Raw genomic sequence first — 21,553 nt, 5'->3', positions numbered from 1 at the left:
AATCAAACCTAAAAGCACACAAAAGTAATATGAGGCTTACTTTAGAGCCACAAATGCAAGGCATTTCAGAGACAGAGCTAAAAATGTGGGCTGACACAGTCATCATGATTCACATTATTGTGCACCCTATCTAAAAAATTACCCATCTTAAGTTAAGGACAGTGCATCAACTAGGATTTTTAGCATCAAGTTTGATTTCACACTCTTCAGATGGAAAACATTATTAGTCATAACCAATCATTTTCAACCATCTCAGTGATTTTCTGCAGAAAGCCTGTAAGTGCTATAGGTTCCACCTCAGAATAGAACAAAAGTTGTTTCCACATGAGAGAAAAACACAGACAGTGCATGAAAAAGTTTGCGCTTAATGTTGATGACAGAAGCCTTTCCTCTTTTTTTAACTGTTAATTTATTTATCTAAACTGAGCCCAAGACTAAGATACTATATAAATCCCCCGCTTCTTCCCCCAAAAATCAACATTCCGAGCTTTGAAGCTTTTGCCTTTTCTCTTGTTTTCATTTTCCTCTCCTGAACCTTGCCACCCTGGCTTCAGCGCTAAGGCTGTAAAGGAAGATGGAAAGCCAAGTTACCTCAGAATGATCACTATCATTAACATTCACGGGTGGTTCACTTATCATTCCTGACTGCACAGACATGGCAGCCGTTATGAAACGTCCACAGGTGTAGCACGATGATACATATTACATTGTGCCACAATGGATTTATGTATTCTGTAACAAAAGAAAAGTGTAATGAAAAAATACAGAAGGTAATCCTTTATTCCTCCACTGCACAATTTATCAGTAATGCTTGTGGATGATAAGTGCCAGGGATTTCCTTTGCTTGATTTAACCTTGTCACCCAGGTATGTTTTCGTAAAATGACAGAAAAATACAGGCTAAGGAATTTCTTTGATGCTCTTTTTTCTAAAGGTACTTTTAATTGATAGAATAGTCTCTCTTTGTCAGTCCGATGTTTTCTAGCAGCTAAAGATAAATCCATTGGCTTAAAATAATAGTATCACACAACAGTGGCTAGGTTAAAATGTGTGTAATTTGAAAACCTACTTAAACCTATGCTGGATAGGGTATAGCTTGTAATGAGGACACTTGATGTATGGTACCAATATAGGAAATGCCTGAGAACCTGGAAAGTAACCTTTGAAATGCATTTTCCACCACAGTAGCACCTCACTACTCTGCACTAATGAAAGGGAAGGTCAATATGGATTGTCAAAGTTTGCAGGCTACTGAGTGCTGGTGATAGGAATGAGCCCCAGCACCACCAGCCAAGTGTAAGTGATAGCATAGTTCCATAGCATTATAGAGTGCCAGGGGAAAGGGCAGGAGGTGTCATGCTGCTCTCTCCCATTGGTGCATGGGAAACATGGCGTCACACACTGGCCTTGCCCCGAGATGACAGCAGAATCTCATTGTTCTGTGTCCAGATCTACTCTCATTGCAGATTAGTGGTTTTACTGTGTACTACCATGTGGTACTGAGATTCTGCTGTGTATTGTCAGAGAAGAGCAATGTTCTTCTTTTATTTAACTAAAACAAAGCAAGAAAATACTAGTAAGTCTGAACTCTGATTGGCATTTCAAACATCTTTGGCATTATTCCATAGCAAATATCCAAAAGTTTACAAATGTGGGGTACACTTTACATTTCATTTCTCTTGCCAAGGTCTCACTTACTGAATAGCTCACTAAATATAGTAAAACATAGAGGTTTCTCTTTTTTTGCTTTGATCAGTAAAATAAACTTTTAAAGATTGTTCTGGGATGGAATCCAGCTTCTGAGGCAAAGAATGGCTGTGGTTCAGCCATGATTTAGTAATAGACTGTTCAGTAAAATTAGTGTAACAGTTTTCAGGCCAACTGCTCAATAGGAAAGGCTTGACCAAGTCAAAATGGACTGAAACACGAGCAGGATCAACAACAGCTTTTCCTTTTTAACGGCTGAAGTGACCAGAATTAAAAGTCTGTTTTCCATTTAGGGGAGTTCCAGAGATGTCTTAGTATTAGCTAACCCAAATTAGGTCATCAGTGCTCAGTTGCCATTGTTTGCTTCACTCCCAGCAGGCAGCTTGACTTATTCTTAGCTTAGGTTGAAGGCCTTAGTTTGCTTGTGAGAAAATACATTTAAATAATTTTTTAAGTCCACAAGGTTGGTCATGTTCCTGTTTGACCATATTAGTGAGTGTTGGGTGTTCATCAGCCTTGATGCTTTAAAATGTTCTCCAGAATCCTCCTGCGACACATCAGTAGCACATGTCAGATAACTTAGAAATGTAAAGGAAAGAAGAGTTTCCATGACTAGAACTGTAGTCTTTTGGCACATACAGTGATTCCATATGCCGGCTTTTAACCAGAAAAACCACAAAGCTTTCCTCTGTAGATAAGTCAAGACTAGAGAAAAATGTAAGGAACTCAAGGGATCTAACAGAACTAGCTGAATGGGCTGCATGATGGCAGGTAAAATTTAGTGTGGACAATTGTAATGTGCATTGAAAGGAATAGTTTGAACTAGTCGTGCATTGCAGGGTTCTGAATTTAGTGAAAACCTCTGCTCAGTGTAAAAAGAAAAGGAGTACTTGTGGCACCTTAGAGACTAACAAATTTATTAGAGCATAAGCTTTCGTGAGCTACAGCTCACTTCATCGGATGCATTTGGTGGAAAAAAAAAAATTTCTAGATGAACAGCATGGCTGGAATATTTTAAAATTAACAGGCAGTCAACAACAATCCAATCAATACACTTACATCATTATAAACAGGACCAAACTGAATGTTATGGGATGAGCCTAACTCTGGGAAGAAGTTTACTTCAGATTACTGTATCAGACCTATCCCTGGGAAATATGGTGTTTTTTTTTTTGTTTTTTTTCCACCAAATGCATCCGATGAAGTGAGCTGTACCTCACGAAAGCTTATGCTCTAATAAATTTGTTAGTCTCTAAGGTGCCACAAGTACTCCTTTTCTTTTTGTGAATACAGACTAACACGGCTGCTACTATGAAATCTGCTCAGTGTGTGGCAGCAATCAAAAAAGCAAACAAAATGTCTGGCTGTTTTAAGACTGAAAATTTTCAGATGTCATTACGGAAATCAGTTGTACTCCCTCATTTTGAGCACTGTGTTCAGTTCTGATCACTCCATCTCAAAAATATACAGCACATATAGAAGGGTAACAAACAAACTTGAAGAGGCATGAAAAGAGGATAGATTGAAAAGATAGGAATGTTTAGTTTAGAGAGGATAGTTCTATAAAATAATGAATGGTACATAGAAGGTAAATGTAACTCTCCTGTTTACACTGTCTCATAACACCAGAACAAGAAGAAAGGAAAATGAAATTGGGAGGCAATTAAAAGGAAATAGTTTTACATAACACACAATTCTGAAACTCATTGCCACAGGGCTTCACTGAGGCCAAGAGCCTTGTAGGATTCAAAAGAGACTTATTTCAGAGTAGCAGCCGTGTTAGTCTGTATTCGCAAAATGCATCCGATGAAGTGAGCTGTAGCTCACGAAAGCTTATGCTTTAATAAATTTGTTAGTCTCTAAGGTGCCACAAGTACTCCTTTTCTAAGAGACTTAGACATTTTATATGAATAATGAGAATGTTCACAGAAGCAATTTTTAAATTTTATCTAATGTATAATGGATATAAACCCACATGCTTCAGTGCATAAGCCATCCAATAACTGCCTTGATTTAGGAAGAACTTCCCTTGAATTGGTAGGTTATCCCATAATTATCCACTATAGGGTTTCTTGCTCCTCCTCTGCAGTATCTGGTACTGGTCTAGATAGCCTGCTGATCTAATCTGATATGTTAATTTCTGTGTAATGGCTGTATTTCCCTACCTCCACCCCATGCTTGTAGGGTCAGGTGGGAAAGGAGACAGTGGTTGGCCACATGTTATGTTTGTTGTAAGACCAGTGTATGTGGATTCCAAAATTGAGGAATCTATCTCATTACAATTTTGTGCATGCTCACACCATTATTGATGGCACTAATAGTGCAGCTGATGGTTGTGGTTGAGAAATAACGTGACAAATTCAAGTTGTCAGTGATCCTTCTAGGATATTTCCCAGGGATAGGTCTGATACAGTAATCTGAAGTAAACTTCCCAGAGTTAGGCTCATCCCATAACATTCAGTTTGGTCCTGTTTATAATGATGTAAGTGTATTGATTGGATTGTTGTTGACTGCCTGTTAATTTTAAAATATTCCAGCCATGCTGTTCATCTAGAATTTTGTTTCCTGATTAAAATATTGAAGTAGCCACAGAGAGCTCCGCCTCCTCCTGTCTAAATTGCCTTGTGAAATACAATTTCTTCCTCACAGTGCAGCCCTTTCCCTATGTGTGCCTAACATCTCTGAAATTTCCTTCAGTGACATCTGCTGACATGAACAGAGATTGATTGCAAGGTCCAATGGGCAAAATGTACTGACTGATCAGCCAGGCACCTCTCATTACATCATCATCTTCTCCACTTCACCAGTGATAGCACTCTCAGTACCCCATTTGTCCATTTCTCCTAAGACCATCTCGAGGCCAATTACCAGACTTCGTCCCTGCACAAAATGCCTTCCTGAGCTGAGGGCCAGACCAACTAACCTGTTTTCATTAACATCTCTCTTCCAGATGTATGCCACAATGCTCAGCAAAGCCATTTATTTTACTGAATATAATGCTGTGCCCTAGTTTTTCCCTCCTTACTATTTCGTTGCACCTTGATTGCATCATGTATGAAAATGAGATTGCAAGCTGTTTGGGGTAGGGGCCGGTTCTTCTTGTGTATTCTGCGAAGCACCTAGCACACTTTACTAATAATGAGAAATAAAGGAGTTCTGCTTGTATATTTGCTCACTTTCCTTTTTTAAGGACAAACACAAAGTGATCTGAAATGAAGATGATAAATTAGGAAAACCTTTGCAGCATACCCTGAGCTTTATCACTTTTCTCCTTTGTTGTCCCTGACTTGCTCATCAGAGCTTGCTTAACTCCTCTCTTCATGTCACAAGTGTTAATCTTTCTGTTTAGTTAATTGGTATACCCAGTAGATCTTTTGCTCACTACACTTATGTGCAGTGAGGATTGCAATAAACTGTCATATGTTTTGTAATAAGGTGTGTGTATGTGTGTGTGTGTGTGTGTGTGTATGTGTGTGTCTTGCAGAAATGCTGCTCATGGATTCTCACTTATTCAGGTGGACAGTATGAAGGTCACCATGAAGGATATCTTACAAAAGGCCTTAAAGCGGAGGAAGGGATCACAGAGGTGTTCAGGTGGGATACCTATTTTTCTCTCTGTAAAGAGATGTTTTGCAATAAGTAACTTTTTCCCCCCTTTAAAACTATTTCTTTTGACTGTCATGCAAAATGCTAATTTTTGTTCAGTTGGTATTGTGATTTTCAGCACAGCTCCAAAGCTTCTCTGTTCACAGGTGGGTACAGAAAAAAAGCTTTTCAGATACTACTGAAAAACACTGACAGTGGGAGAATTGTATGATGTTTCCTGCAAAGCCATAGAGTCAGTATCAGTAATGTTTGTTTATTATGACAAAGCCACTTGCATTAAACACCAATCACTGATAGCCTGAAATGAACTGGAAACATGATCATGCCTTTGCTTGTTAGAGTTTATATACTTTACATTTATGTCAGAACCAGGTATTTAATGTGATTTTTAAAACAAATTCTAAAAAAATACAGCAGATTATAACTTGGGTAGAAATAACAGAATAACTGACTTCCTGCAATACTATCAAAATATTGTTGCCCTTACAAATAGCTTAGACATATTGACATTAAAACAGTAGAAAATATGTAATACTCACTGTATTGCAAAGCAATGCTTTTCATGATTATCAGGATACATTCACATACATATTAGTAGAGATATTTTAAAAGTACAAGGCTGAGAAATCTGTCCAGCAAGAAATAATTATTGTGAGAAATTGCACTGAGTCTTGTCACGCCACAGAGAACTTTAATATAAACCTATCTATATACTAGGTAGAGATAAGTATCTTGTCTTTGTAAATGAATGAAACCTCCTTATATAACCCTTAGTTTTAAGTATGTGATAATAAAATAAACCCTTTTCTGTTTAGAAAAAGTAGTTTGATGCTGTTCTTTTAAACGCGTATATAATCTGTCATGGATTTAATTAGCTATCTTCAGATGAAAGCTGAAGTTTTAATAAAAGTTAGAAGAGATAGCACAGCGAAGGACACGGATGAGCTGTCTCAAGGCCATATTCCAAGGGAACGATAAGAGCTGTAAAAAATGGCAGAGGAGAGCAATTGAAAATCTGATTCTCGTAAAAAAGAGAGAGAGAGAGAGAGAGAGAGAGAGAGAGAGAGAGAGAGAGAGAGATGCTGGTAGGGGCTGTTGTAGATGAGACCTGCTAGCTTCTGCAAGCAATTTGGCCGCTTGCCAGGAGTCATTGTTCACCCTCAGCTATGGCGGCTTGGTCCAGATGTGCCAACTGCACGTTTCTGCTTTTGCCAGCTGACTGCGCCGTTTGATAACCAGCTCTCTGGATGCCCATCACTGGCCGCAGAGATAGAATTAAATGATGATGATCTTCCCACAAGTTGGGAGAGGAAACAATGCATATAAATCTTGATTTCATCTCAGCGTGAGAAGTCTTTATCCATCATCACTCATAATGAACAAGTCGTTAGCTGCGATGAATGGTGGTCTGGTTTTTTTTTTTTTTTGGTTTTTTTTTTTCCCAAAACATCTCTTTTGTTCACTTTTTGGGTGACTTTTATGTATTTCCTGGGGGTCAAATTTCTCTCCTGATGGGAGGATGGCTAGCTTAATTTTTAAGTTGCTGCCCTACCATGTGTGTTAAATGCTGCTCCTTTTTTCTGTTTGAAATCTGTGTTTTCTTTAATTTTGCTACTTATGTTCAGTAGTGGTAGAAAGGGAGTTTTTTCCTTCCTCTAAGACATTGATTCTGTTGTCATGATATCCCTGCACATAAACTGTTGTAAACCTTATACCTGCTTACTTGCATATATTGCAAAATAATATACTGTTCTGAAATAAGTATATTAAAGGTGTATTTACATTTCTGAGGCTTGGGAAGTACATATGAAATAGTTTGAATGTGCATTTTTTTAATACAACTTTTATCCATGTGACTGGCACACCTCATCATCCAGTATGTTTGTTTGTCAGCTGTCCTATCTAAAATAGGCCCTGATTCTGGATATACTTACGTACATGCTAAATTTTAATCACATAAATAGTCCCACTGACATCAATACAATTTAGTTAAGTGTTTCCAGAATCAAAGCCTAAGATTGTAAACTTCATGAATGAGATACTCATTCTCTCTCTTATATAGTGTTTGAGCTCCATAAATAAGCAAAATTTGTGATATATTTTTAACATGTCATTATGTATCTATCCTGTATTAAAATCACCCTAATACAGAGTGCATTCTTAAAGACTAGATTGTGATGTCTCAGTTTTCAGTAAAAGTTAGTGATAGAATTTAATTTAGGAAAAGAATATCCCCTCTGGTTCAACAAACAGCTCCTTTCCATTTAATCCCTTATTTTAAAAAGATTTTTACTTTTTGAAATATTGCCAAGAAAATTTATCTAAAACTTTGATTTATAGTATTCCAATTATTTCATAAAACTCCTGGTGAACTTTTCTTTGTTTTCTGTTTGCATACAGACCTACAGTGCAGTCTTCACAGTCTGTACTCAGTTTATCAATTTAGTGCTAAGGCTTAACTCATTTTTAACTTCCTTATAAAAAGTTTCTCTGTAACTTTCCATCTTATTACTGATTTGCATGACATTTCAAATCATCCTGCATTTGTGAAAAGTTTGGTGGCATGTTTCAGGTGGGGGAGAGATTGATGAACAGTTGTAATGTGACCAAGAAGTGGACATTCCAATGATAGCAGAGATAAGTACAGCCCCTGAATTAGTTTTCTTTGGTTTTTTGGTTTCTCTTGGTAATTTGATGAACCCTTTCATTAGCCATTTAGTACAAATATTCCTGGATTTTGTTAGCTGTAGTTATTAATCTGTAATGTGCAGGTGGGCAGTAAGGGGTTAATGCATTAGTTCATGAAAATCTCTCTGCCTAGCTCACCTCTGTGAATCAATGACCTTCTGAGCTGCTCCATTTTTGACTTTTGTTTAAAAATACCATTACCAGCCTTGCCACTACGAACCTTTACCAACCTCCTGAAGCATGAGGTTGATAATGACAGATAGAGTTTGCAGTGACAAATGGTAGCTCAGATTTCAGCTTTATGAAAGTTCTCTTTTAATATATGCACTGATATTAACACAAAAGTATACGTTAGATGAATCACATCTACAAAAATGTTATGAACACATTTATTTAAAATTACATTTGTTAATGAGACTAAAGCTGAATAAGACTTTGGCCTCCAATTTAATTGAGAGATATTTTAGTGTAGGAAAACATGGGTCAATAAATGGATATGTATGTGGGTAATGACCTTTATTTCATGGAAAATAATCTGAAAGAAATGGAAAAACATTTTAATGGAATAGATCTTTCGAAAATCTGTCATTCATCAAAATATAGCTGTTATGAAAATACTTGCATGAGAAGACAGAGTATGGTGACTAAGTGGTGGCCTTTCTAAAGTCTTTATAAAAATGTGCTTTAGTAAAAGAAATAAAAGCTGTGTGCAGTCTTTTCAGAGAAAGGGATAGCTCCTAACCACAATAAAATTAGGAAAAATACATACATTGACTCAGTGTATGGGTTTATTTTAAAAGAAGAAAAACCAACCTTTTTTTTTTTTTCACTTCTGATGATTTATTTTATAGCACCCAATGTGCTAGGCATTTGACAAAACAGAGGACTACCCCTGACCCAAAGATGTTGCAGTCTAATCCAAATGCGCACTTTTGTCTGACTAAATGAAGGTATTGACAAATTTAATAGTAAACAACAACAACTCAGGCCTGTTTTGAGAGACACACAGCCCATGTAATATGGATTTAGGGCTTCAACTGTATCTTTCACATCTCAGTATGCCACTCTTTCATTTCATCACATTAGGCTGTTCTGGGCCTTCCTGTTGAGAAAGTTGTGTATTGAAGAATTACAAAGCACCCAGTAGAGTTTCCTTAATATTTTTCATTTAAGCATAGAGGGAAAACGCCAAAGAATTTAGCGATCAGAACAGCCACCTGTCCAGTTTAGAAACCAGCACAGTCCTCCTCTCCAATCTCAAGTTTCTCATGTTCACAGCTCTTTCTCTAGATTTATTTAAACATGGGTCCAAGACTAGAAAAATAGTTGAAAACTTTTGTTCCTTAACATAGTTCTAGTTTGGTGCTGCCCAGACTCTTCCTGTTGTGCAGCCTCTTACCAGTAATGGAATCTGTGTGCGCCCCCCAGACCCCCTCCCTTGCTGCACAGTTGGCTCAGCAGAAGAGCTGAAGGTAGAGATAGGCACTGAACTGGAGATGGGGGGTGGAGCTGGCCTGTGGGCAGAGAGGGAATGAGAGCAGAGCTGGGCTGGGGGTGGAGCGGAGCTGGAGCTCGAGCTGGGCTGGGAGCAGAGTGGGGCTGGATGGCGCTCCCTCCCTGCTCCCTGTGGGGGCTGGCCCAGGCCCGGCTGTGCACCCCAGGCACACCCTACAGTTTGGGGACCATTGGTCTAATTTATTTTTCAGCCAGATAGCTAAGGGCTGGTCTATGCACAAACTTGCAGTGGAATAACTAACTCCATTTTAATTCACCGATTCAAACAAAATTGAGATGGGACATTTTTGTTTCAAAATAAGTGTCCACACATAGATTTGCACCAAAATAGCAAAAGGTTTGAATAAAAACAGATTTAATTATTTCAGTTCAAGTTTGTATGTAGACCATTCCGAAGATTAATTGAAAAACTGTATTGATTTTTTTTAGCTTACTTAGCTGACTATAGAAAAATTCACTTAATCAGATTATATAAGATGAAAAGTAAATTACTAAGGAGTGTTTTAAAACACCAAAAAGTATTTCAAAATCTCCACTGATATGATTTGGGTAGGTTTGTAATTCCTGTAGAGCAGCCGTTTTAATGATGCATCCAAAGGGAGACATAATTTCTTTATTCCAAATAAATTTACCTGAAAATCCAAATAAACTAAGTAGTCATGTGGTAGGAGGCAAAGTACACTCATGAATCCGAAACTGTGTAGGAGACAGAACACTTAATTAGGAATAAATTATCAATTTTCATCATGACAGAGGGTTAACTTTGGGGTGCCACAAAGTTCCATAGTTGCACTGGTGTTTAATATCTATATGTGGTCTGAAAAAGGGAGTGAGCAGTAAAGTGGCAAAATTAGCAGATGACACAAAATGATTTAGTCAGGTCAAGACTGGAAAAGACAGAGGAACCTCACCAACCTAGGCGAATGGATGACATGATGGCAGATTAAATTCTATGTTGACAAATACAAACTGATGCTCATAGAAAAGGATTATTTGAACTACTAATACACCTTTACAGAGTCTAAACTAGGCTCAGGAAAACAACTGTGGCATCCTTGTACACAGCTCAGTGAAGACTTTTGCTGCATATGCAGCAGCAGTCAAAAAAGAAAACAAAAAGGTCAGATGCAAGGAACGGGATGGAGAATAAATATGGAAAATATTATAATAGTAGTATAAAAGCCAGTGTGATGCATTCACCTGGAATTCTCTCTTAAATTGTGGTCACCCCATCTGAAAAAAAGATAGAACAGGTATAGAGGACAATCAATGACATACAGTGAGCCAGATTAGGGCATGAAATAGCTCTTCTATCAAGAAAGCTTGAAAAGGTGGAGTTGGTATACTTTCCAGCACAGATAAGTAGGTGAGGTAGGATAGACATGCAAAATAGTGACTTGTCTGGAGAAGGCAGATCTAGAACTTCTGTTCACCTTGTATCATAACAAGAACGAAGGAGCATTTATTGAAAGTCAGAGGTGGCAAATTCAAAGCTGATAAAAGGAAATGCTTTCTCACAGAGTACATGACTAGCCTTGTGACACTCATTGCCACAGGATATCGAGTCCAAGAGCGAAGCAGGATTCAGTAAAGTGTTGGAGATTTATTTGGATAACAAGATTATCCAGAATTACAATAGTAAAGAATAAATAATTTTGAAGAGATTTAAATTAAACATGCTTCAGGGTATAAAACAACCTCTAAGAGTATTTCTGTACTTCCAAAAAAGATGTTCTTAATTTCGGTTAAAATAGCAATGAAGACGGGGGAAATCGGTCTTTAATTTTTAACTCTGTAGGCTTTAACTCAAGCTGCTAAGCCAAAATGCTGTCTTGATTGCTACTTTGGCTCTGGTTGACTTAACATACCACTTTTTTTTTTTTTTTTTTTTTAAGCAGTGTAGACACACTGTTGGGGGTTTGGAAGAATCATAGAATGGTAGGACTAAAAGGAACCTCGAGGTCATCTAGTCCAGTCCCCTACACTCGTGGTAGGACTAAATATTATCACCCACTGGCCGCGGTTCGCCACTCAAGGTCAATGGGGGCTGTGGGAAGGGCGGCCAGCACATTCCTTGGCCCATGCCGCTTGCCGCAGGCCCCCATTGGCCTGAAGCAGCGAACCGCAGCCAGTGGGAGCTGCGATTGACTGAACCTGCGGACGCGGCAAGTAAACAAACCGGTCCGTCCCAGCAGGAGCTATCCCTGAACAAGTGGCGGACCAGCTTTGAGAACCACTGATCTAGACCATCCCTGACAGGTGTTTGTCTAACCTGCTCTTAAAAATCTCCAATGATGGAGATTCCACAAACTCCCTAGGCAATTTATTTAGTATTTAACTACCCTGACAGGGAAGTTTTTCCTAATGTCCAAGCTAAACTGCCCCTGCTGCAAGTTAAGCACATTGCTGCTTATCCTGTCCTCAGAGGTTAAGAACAATTTTTCTCACTCCTCCTTGTAACACCCTTTTATGTACTGTGACAAAGTTACTGCTCTACTTTGGTGGGTCTTGCGCTTATTGGTGGATTTGCTCGCCTTGGAGCTTCACGGCAGCCTTCAGCTTGGCCGTTTTTCTGAACTCACAGTCCAGGTCGACGACTCCTGTGTCTGACCAGGAGTTGGGAGGATTTGGGGGGAACCTGGGCCTGCCCTCTACTCCGGGTTCCAGCCCAGGGCCCTGTGGAATGCAGCTGTCTAGAGAGCCTCCTGGAACAGCTGTGTGACAGCTACAACTCCCTGGGCTACTTCCTCCATGGCCTCCTCCCATGGCCTACAACTCCATGACCTCCTCCCAACACCTTCTTTATCCTCACCATAGACCTTCCTCCTGGTGTCTGACAATGCCTGTACGCCTCAGTCCTCCAACAGTCCGTGTTCTCACTCTCAGCTCCTAGTGCCTCTTGCTCCCAGCTCCTCACATGCACACCACAAACTGAAGTGAGCTCCTTTTTAAAACCCAGGTGCCCTGATTAGCCTGCCTTAATTGATTCTAGCAGCTTCTTGATTGGCTGCAGGTGTTCTAATCAGCCTGTCTTAATTGTCTCCAGAAGGTTCCTGATTGTTCTGGAACCTTCCCTGTTACCTTACCCAGGGAAAAGGGACCTACTTAGCCTGGGGCTAATATATCTGCCTTCTATTATTCTTCTATAGCCATCTGGCCTGATCCTGTCTCAGTACTTAAAAACTGTTATGTCTCCGCTCAGTCTTATCTTCTCCAGACTAAACAAACCCAGTCTTCCCTCATAGGTCATGTTTTCTAGATCATTTTATTTAATCATTTTTGTTGCTCTTCTCTGGATTTTCTCCAATTTGTCCACATCCTTCCTGAACTGTGGCACCTAGAACTGGAAACAATACTCCAGTTGCATCCGATGAAGTGAGCTGTAGCTCACGAAAGCTTATGCTCTAATAAATTTGTTAGTCTCTAAGGTGCCACAAGTACTCCTTTTCTTTTTGCGAATACAGACTAACACGGCTGCTACTCTGAATACTCCAGTTGAGGCCAATCAGTGTAGAGTAGAGCAGAAACAGCTTTGCCTTGGGGGCCAGTCATCCCATCACTTGCAGTGTTGCTTGTACCTTCCAGCAGATATTGGCCTGGTCAGACGGTATTGGGCTAGGTGGACCCCTAATCTAGTGGGTATGATCATTCTTATTTTCTTATAACCTGCGGATGTATCCAGCTGGAGATCAGAGCTGCAGCCCCAACTCCCCTTTATAGATCCTGACAATCTGGCTCCTTCCACTACACTAAACCAAAACGAAAAAGAGAGAGAAAACTAACTTGCCTACGAAGAGCTATCAAAAACTCCTAGCATTCCCTGTATGTCTGGCTCCTGCTCTGGTCTTTTTGACATGACAGAAGTCAGTGGGCTAACAATATGTCTACTTCCTTATCAATTTTTTAAATATTTAAATACATATGAATTATTTTAAAATCCCTTCTATTATATATAATGTAGTGATTGGACATTATTTATATTTCTTTGCAGTTTTCCTTTCTAAGTTAAGTTGTTACATGATTTGTGCCTTAAAAGCATGCGTTGATTTGTATTAAATATTAATTATGGACTATATTAGATGAGGCATGAGTGGAAAATAACCCTGTGTGAGAGAGAGTCTTGAATAATGCCTCTTAATTTTTTTCATAAAGAACAAACATCTACTGAAGTGATGATGCAACAGCATCATGCACAACAGTTCCACAAAGCACGGCAGTAGGGGGCTAATGGGGAATACTGTATCATTTTTTTGCCACATGCCCAAACAACAAACTGGAAGAAGTTTGTGAGTGTTAGCAAGTTGGGGAAAAGTCTGTAACAAACAGTCAGTGTCACATAATAGAGAAGATAAATCTACAGAGGAAATTGTATAGGCAGATGTGTAATTAGTTGAAGTCAGCCTGGATAAATCAGGGTATGAACTGCCTATGCAAGATATGTTAGTCTGCATCCCTTTCTCTAAGCTGGTTTCATTGTACTTAAAGCGAACTGTTCTTTTAGCTTAGTGAGGAAGAATCAAATGCAGTTGCATAACCTGACTCTGATTATAATGGATTCCCTTATGTACACTTATAAAATAGAAAATGTAATTGATGTTTTCTTATGTTAATGAAAAATAACTAAGAAGAATACTTTATCTTCAGTTTATTTAACGTATTGCATAGTCAACAGCATGTTTTGCAAATACATTTTCACATGAGACCTAGAGATAAAATATTCTTGGTTAAGGGGGTTTGGTCCTTTTTTCTGGCGACCCAGTTGAAGAAAATTGTTGATGCCCACGATGCAACAGAGATGGGGATGAGGGCTTTTGGGTGTGGGAGGGGCTCAGGGCTGGGACAGAGGGTTGGGGTGCAGGTGTTAGGGCTGCAGGGTGGGGCTGGGGTTCAGGGTGTGAGAAGAGGCTCTGGGCTGGGGCAGAGGATTGGGGTGCGGGAGGGGGGTCAGGACTGTGGGCTGTGGTGCAAGCTCTGGGGTGAGGCTGCGGATGAGCAGTTTAGGGTGTAGGAGGGTGCTCTGGGTTTGCGGGGGCTCAGGGATGGGGCAGGGGTTTGGGGTGGGGGCTCTGGCGTGGGGCTGGGGATGAGGGGTTTGGGGTTCAGGAGGGAGCTCCAGGTTTGGGGGGACTCAAGACTGGGGCATGGGGTTGGGGCTTACCTCAGGCGGCTCCCAGTTAGCAGCACAGTGGGGGTGCAGAGACAGGCTTCAGCTCGTAGGCAAGAGGTGCACAAGTGGCTCTTGCCCGCACACGCGCACACACACACCAAGCTCCCATTGGCCAGGAATGCAGAGCCTGTGCTTGGGGCGGAGACAGCGCATGGAGCCCCATGGCCCCCCCACCTAGGAGCCAGACCTGCTGCTGGCCATTTCTGGGGTGCAGCACGGTGTCAGAACAGGTAGGGACTAGCCTGCCTTAGCCGGGCAGCACCGCCAATGGGATTTTTAACAACCCAGTGGGCGGTGCTGACCAGAGCTGCCACAACCCAGTCCCTTCCATTCCATGACCCAGTTCTGGGTCACGACCCACAGTTTGAAAACCACTGCTATAGAAAACGCTAACATAGGTAGATACATCCAGGACTGCTGTGTATGTAGTTGCTGTATTCAGAGCTCCTTGAAAGCTGCTTCCAGAAACATACACATTAGAGCAGTTAATGGATTAAACTGTCTTTTGTCACTAAACTGATATTTAATGATTCTTGTTGCATTTTGCTGGGTTGAAAGAGAAGCCAAGACCATGATGGCCTTTTGTTTTTCTGTATAAAGCTCTGTTACTGTGGTAGATAGAGGGATCTTTGCGAGTTTGGATATATGCAATAAGTTGCAAGGCTTGAGAAGCATTTGAAGGTGTTATATTCATTGGAAGTAAGCGGGAATTTTACCATTGACTTCAAATGGGAGCAAGTTTAGTCCAGCACTGAGTGTTTTTGTCCCAAAAGGGGGGTGAAAGAAATATAAATTATCCTCACTTAATAATGAATATACCATTATCTTTGTAAATGTTGATTGCCTTAAACAATCAGCGTAGCAGTTGTTGCAAAACAGCCTGCTGCTTATTTCTATTGAACTTACTTAACGCTCCTTTACGATATGTCTACATTGCAATTAAATACCTGTGGCTGGCCTGTGCCAGCTGACTCACGCTTGGGCTAAAGGGCTGTTTAACTGCAGTGCAGACGTTGGGGTTCTAACGTCATTTGCAGAATATATGCATAGGTGAACTTTGCTAATATACAACTCAGAAGCATTAGCCACTGTTTGATATTCTTTACCAAGTGATGGAGAGAAATCTGTAATCTGCTGCTACTTTGGGTGGCATAATCTTTACAGGAACAGTGCATCTAATACAACGAAGCCCTTATTTACTAACTATGAGCAGATGAAAGATAAAAAGGAAGAAGTGGAAATGAATTGGGTTTAGAAGAATGATACCTTAATTCTGACTAGAAGGCCCCACTCAGAATGATAGGATTGTTCAATCTCTGTTGTTTGGAACCATTGGTGACTCTGCTGAGACTTCCCTCAAGGCTGCTGAGTGGCAATGGTGACCTTCTGAGATATCTAAGATTCCATCTAAACTCTTTCTCTCACTTTCTGTAAAGGTGTTCACAACTCTTTTCTGTCATCACTAGCAGTTCAACCATTGTAGCACCAGTTAAGGGAAATCATGATCCTTGTCAGCAATGGTTCATTTTCCAAGAGGCTTAAGAAATACATTCAGTTCATCAAATAATTTCACATAGGCCACCAAACAGATGGTAACAACTCTAGTCACTTTTGTTGTGAGCGGAATTTGAGTTGATGAAATGAGTGAGACTCCATTTTCCATTGCCATTCCCTTGAGCCTTCCACTTCTTCTAATTCAGAATCATCAGGCTTGGGCTTGTTCCACTGGTACCTCTTCCTTCTCTCCTCCACCTACTGCTTCAGCCACCTTATGCATAATCACAAATGTAGAGTGCAAGTTCTCTGGGACTGCAGCTGTCTTTTTCTTCTGTCCATCAGACCAGAAGCTAGCCTAATGAAACCCTGATCAGGCTATAGGCTACTGTAATGTGAATAATAAATAATAAGGCAAAGATGTTCAATACACCAGGGTCTATTTTCAAACCAAGTACTCAGTTCAAACACTGGTGTCCAAATAACACTAGCACTCTTAGAAGGAAATGCAGCCCATGCTAGTTTTACCATGATTATAATTGTTGCTAAAAAAACAAATACAAAACGGTGCACCCTGAGAACAACGCTGCCCGTCTCTGCTGCCCATTATGTTCTCCTGTTCTGATGTTCCTTGTGAACTGAGAAGCCTTAACTGATTCATCTTGTCTGATTTTAAATAGAAATTCTTTGCAAGGCAAACATGCTACTGATCATTATTAAATAGCAGCTTTAAACTGTAAACATCCCAAACCAGAAATACTCAGTCCTTTTAAGACCAAAATGCTTTACAAGTCTAATTGTTATAAACAGTAACTTCTGCCAACATTTCATAGATGTGACCTGTATTTTCCATAGGTTAGAGCAAGAGCTACTGACTGAGTACTGTGTTCAGTTTGGAGAAAGACTGATACCTTTTATATAAATGAAAACAGCTGCTTTATAATACCATTAAAGTCCCTAACAGCTGTCAGCCATTGCTTTTTCACATTTTTTAAAATGTGTAAATGTGTAAAGTTACCAAAAGTAATTTACAACATAATCTTACTAATCTAGATCATTCCCACAGGAAGCAGATAGAACATAAATATAAAACCATATCATATTTCAGTCTCCATCATAGAATCAAGTGAATTGTAATTGCAATGGCCTGTTTAGGTCATCTATTCCATACCCCAGCTAAGGCAGGATTATTCCCTACAGTAGATCTGACTAATCCGGAATTTATTTAAGGTAGTTTATTGTTCTATAATTTAGTTTTCTTTTCAAAGACAATTATTCAGTCAGCTAGCTGAACTTTGAGAACAATTGTACAAAATGAAGTAGTCTGAAATAAGTGAGACACCTTTAATTTAGAAAAACAATAAAGCATAAGATGCAGATAGTTGAATTATATCCCAAAATATGAATATTCTTTTACTTGTTCTTTCAATGATTTCTAACCTAGTTGTTCTAACACCAGTTTTAATGTGTGGGATCACTTCTAAAGCACACCTCTGAAAGTCTGCACACACATGGGTTTGATCTGGAACACCCACTGGAGAGAAGCCAAAACCCTAATATAAAGGTACTATTTGTGTAAAGAGCTACTTGTTGTTGTCTGTCATGTGTCCGGCTCCCAGGGAAATGCTAGGATACAATAAACCTGAAAAATTTTATTTCAGGTTGTTCAATTATCTCCCTATTTCTGTGGTATTTCACCTCTTCTGTTTGTAAATACTTGGTCTTGATGCTGTGCTGCTGTCTTCAATGTCCCTTCTCCCTTCCTCCTTGGATGTTAAGGAGAGTGGCCTTCTCTGAAGTGTTGTGATGAGGCTGAACAGTTAGGCTATGTCTACACTATGCCCCTTTTAGCCACACAGCTGGGCCGCTACAGCCGTGTTGATAAAAGGCGTGCAGTGTAGCTATTTGTTGGCAGGAGAGAGCTTGCCTGCCAACAAAAAAAAAAAAAAAAAGTCCACCTCCAATGAGCAGCGGTAGCTTTGTTGGTAGGAGAGAACTGTCCTCCCAACAAAGCACTGTTCACACCAGAGCTTTTCGTCTGTAAAACTTGTCATTCGGGGATGTGGTGGTTTTTTTTTTTCACACCCCTGAACAACAAAAGTTTTACCAACAAAAGTCCAGTGTAGACAAAGCCTTTTGTGTCACTGCCCTCTGAAAGGGGAAGAGAAAACAGTTCAGATGGTGGTAGAGGTGGGAGGAAAGTAGTAGCTGGCAGCAAAGAAACAGGAGAGGAACCACTCTCCTTAAAGGCTGCTAAGCTACTATGGGATATTGGTGAGCTTTGCGCTTAAAACAAAGTTTCAACGTCTTCGATAGGTATGAAAAATGCAACATATCCTCCCCAAAATTATACCACCTACTCGTTGAGTACATAATGAATGTTTTGAGAATTTAAAAGTAAATCTTAATTTTAATTCCTAAACTAATTAAAATGGGTCCTTTAAGAAATTTAATATCTACTGTCAGCCTCCCTGCCCTCCCTCCCCCCCATGATTTCAGTAATAGGATAACACAGATTCTTCACACTTTCCATATAGTTAGAACTCTCTGGAATTCTGTGCATTGGTTACATTTGAATAATTAAAAAAAATTAATGATAATTTTTCACGTTATTCTTCATAACTGAATATTTCTCCTTCAGCAGAGGTTGAAGGCTACAATAAAATGTTCTGCTGCCAAGAATTTCATGAAGAACTGCCTTCTTTCACAGTAGTTGCCATCTCCTTTTCTTCTAAAAGTACTCCTGGGGGAATTCTGCAACAAAAAGTTAAATTAAAAATTCTGCTTACTATATTTTCAAATTCTGCACATTTTGTCAAAATAACACAGTATAATCGCACCAATTTTAATTATTTTGGTCATTTATTTCAAAATATCTGTCAGCAAGTATGTCTAACACTGCAGACAACCAAAAAATATTCAGAAACTGTTTTTTGACAAATAGATTCGTTACTAGGCATATTAATACAGAACTCTGAAGAATAATAATTCATTTAAGCTTCAATATAGAACCATATCCCCCCCCCTCCCCCACGAAGCAGTACAAAGGCTTGGGGGAGTCGGGGTAATGGATGAGCTGAAGGAGAGGAAAGTAATTGTTGGAAGGAGTCTGGCTGTGAACTTGGAGGGTTCTTGGGTATGGATGGAAAAAGTATAGAATGGTGGGGTTTTTGGGGGGGAGGGATTGTTAGGGAGCTTCCCCCGTGCAGACCCTGGATGACCCCTAGCCTCTTCCATTCAGTCATGCACGTCTGTCCTGTCCCCACGTGTCCCTACACCCCTACTCAGACACCCCCCGTTCCTATGTGTCCCTGCACCCCTTCCCCATCCCTATGTGTCTCTGTGCCCCACTCAGCCGCTCCCTGTCTCCATGTGTCTCTGTGCCTCCACTCAGCCACCCTTTCTCCCTATGTAGCTCTGCACTCCTTCCCCCATCACCATGTAGCCGTGTATCTCCCTCCCCCTCTGGCCCTGCGCCTCCATTCCCATTCAGTCCCTGCAGCAAAGAGGGCAGGCTCTTTCTCTTCCCTAGCTGGCTGGGCGTGGCTATTGTGTTCTAGCAACCACAGCATCCTCTGGTGGGCAAAAGGCGGAACTGCAGAAGTTATTTCCTGCCTGGAGTTGCTGCTCTGTTTTAGCGCCTCCGGTGGGCAAAAGGTGGAACTGCAGCAACATACCGGCAGAAGCTTTTTTTTTTTTTTTTGGCACAAAAAAATAAAAATATCCATGGCTGGTTAATTATGAATTTGCAGTGGTGCAGAATTCCCCCCAGGAGTATCAAAGGGACTGAAGCCACAGTTGCCCTCAGTTGGTGGCTGTTTTGAGAGGGTCTCTCTCACACTGGGGCAGTATCTCCATCTGCTTATTGATTTGGGGGGATCACTATCTCCCCTGAGGGTAGCTGTGACTTCAGTACTATTGAGACCAATGGAAAGTGGTGGCCATTTTGACTGATGGCAATTCTTTATGACAAGATAAACTTTCAGTTATGAAAAATTATGGCCAAAAATACCATTAGTCCTAAATATCTTTTCCAAAGCTACCCTTTGCATCAAGTGTACTCAGCGGGTAGGCCTGGAGAGGGAGGGGCAAACGAGGGTGTTCACATGCAGGGGAACATAGGGGGGTTACAGGAAAGGGCTGAACTTCATAGATTTTAAGGCCAGAAGGAACCATGAGATTTAGTCTGACTTCCTGTATATCACAGGCCATTAAACTACCCCAGTTATCCTTGTATTGAGCCAAATAACATGTATGACTAAAGCATAAAGCCTTCTAGAAAGGCACCCATTCTGGATGTGAAGACATCAAGAGACGGAGACTCCACCACTTCCCTTGGTACTTTGTTTCAGTAGTTAATCACCATCACCATTAAACACTTGTTTGATTTGGCTTCAGCTTCCAGCTGTTGGTTCCTGTTATGCCTATACCACATAACCCGTGTATGCATGTGCACATATGGGGTAACACAGGAAGGTGAAGAGGTGGTGGATTACAGGGTGGTGGTGCAGGGGAATGCTGAGAAGTAGAAGAGGAAAGGAGAATTTGGAGGACAGGAGAGATCACACAATTATGATTAAGGCATTTTAGTGCTAGTGGACCTGGATTAGATTAAACTGAGTTTTAAAGATGTATTAGATTTTTTCATATTTTCCCCTTATTGTGACACTAAAGGACAGAGTCAAGGTTTCTGCTGAAGAAGAAACGTTCAGTTATGAAGAATAACGGGGAGAATGGCCATTAAACTTAAAAAATAAAATAGACTGTACAAGATTTCAGTGAGTTATAGACTGTACAGAGTTCCCATGTAGTTATGACAGGGAAGTATAAGAACGGCCATAATGGGTCAGACCAAAGGTCCATCCAGCCCAGTATTCTGTCTACCAACAGTGGCCAATGCCAGGTACCCCGGAGGGAGTGAACCTACTAGGTAACGATCAAGTGATCTCTCTCCTGCCATCCATCTCCACCCTCTGACAAACAGAGGCTAGGGACACCATTCCTTATCCATCCCGGCTAATAGCCATTAATGGACTTAACCTCCATGAATTTATCTAGTTCTCTTTTAAACCCTGTTATAGTCCTAGCCTTCACATCCTCCTCAGGCAAGGAGTTCCACAGGTTGACTGTGTGCTGAGTGAAGAAGAACTTCCTTTTATTTGTTTTAAACCTGCTGCCAATTAATTTCATTTGGTGGCCCCAGTTCTTAAATTATGGGAACAAGTAAATAACTTTTCCTTATTCACTTTCTCCACTCATTTTTATATACCTCTATCATATCCCCCCTTAGTCTCCTCTTTTCCAAGCTGAAAAGTCCTAGCCTCTTTAATCTCTCCTCTTATGGGACCTGTTCCAAACCCCCAATCATTTTAGTTGC

General features: G+C 40.3%; 1 protein-coding gene across 8 annotated transcripts in view; it reads left to right on the top strand.

The window, feature by feature from the left end:
• MAPKAP1 (MAPK associated protein 1) overlaps positions 1-21,553 on the top strand; it is a 142,580-nt gene that overhangs the window by 72,911 nt on the left and 48,116 nt on the right. For all 8 annotated transcript variants that reach the window (XR_006275981.1, XR_006275983.1, XR_006275982.1 and 5 more), the window contains one exon: positions 5,191-5,300. Coding sequence is in view for 4 of the 8 variants with exons in the window: in XM_043498597.1 (XP_043354532.1) it covers positions 5,191-5,300 (110 nt within the window). In the remaining 4 variants the exon portion in view is untranslated. The remainder of the gene's footprint in view (positions 1-5,190; positions 5,301-21,553) is intronic.

This window comes from Dermochelys coriacea, chromosome 16 (genome assembly GCF_009764565.3).
Source record: "Dermochelys coriacea isolate rDerCor1 chromosome 16, rDerCor1.pri.v4, whole genome shotgun sequence".
Lineage (NCBI taxonomy): Eukaryota > Metazoa > Chordata > Testudines > Dermochelyidae > Dermochelys > Dermochelys coriacea.
The sequence above is the reverse complement of the archived record's forward strand: the minus strand, read 5'-3'. Positions and strand labels throughout refer to the sequence as shown.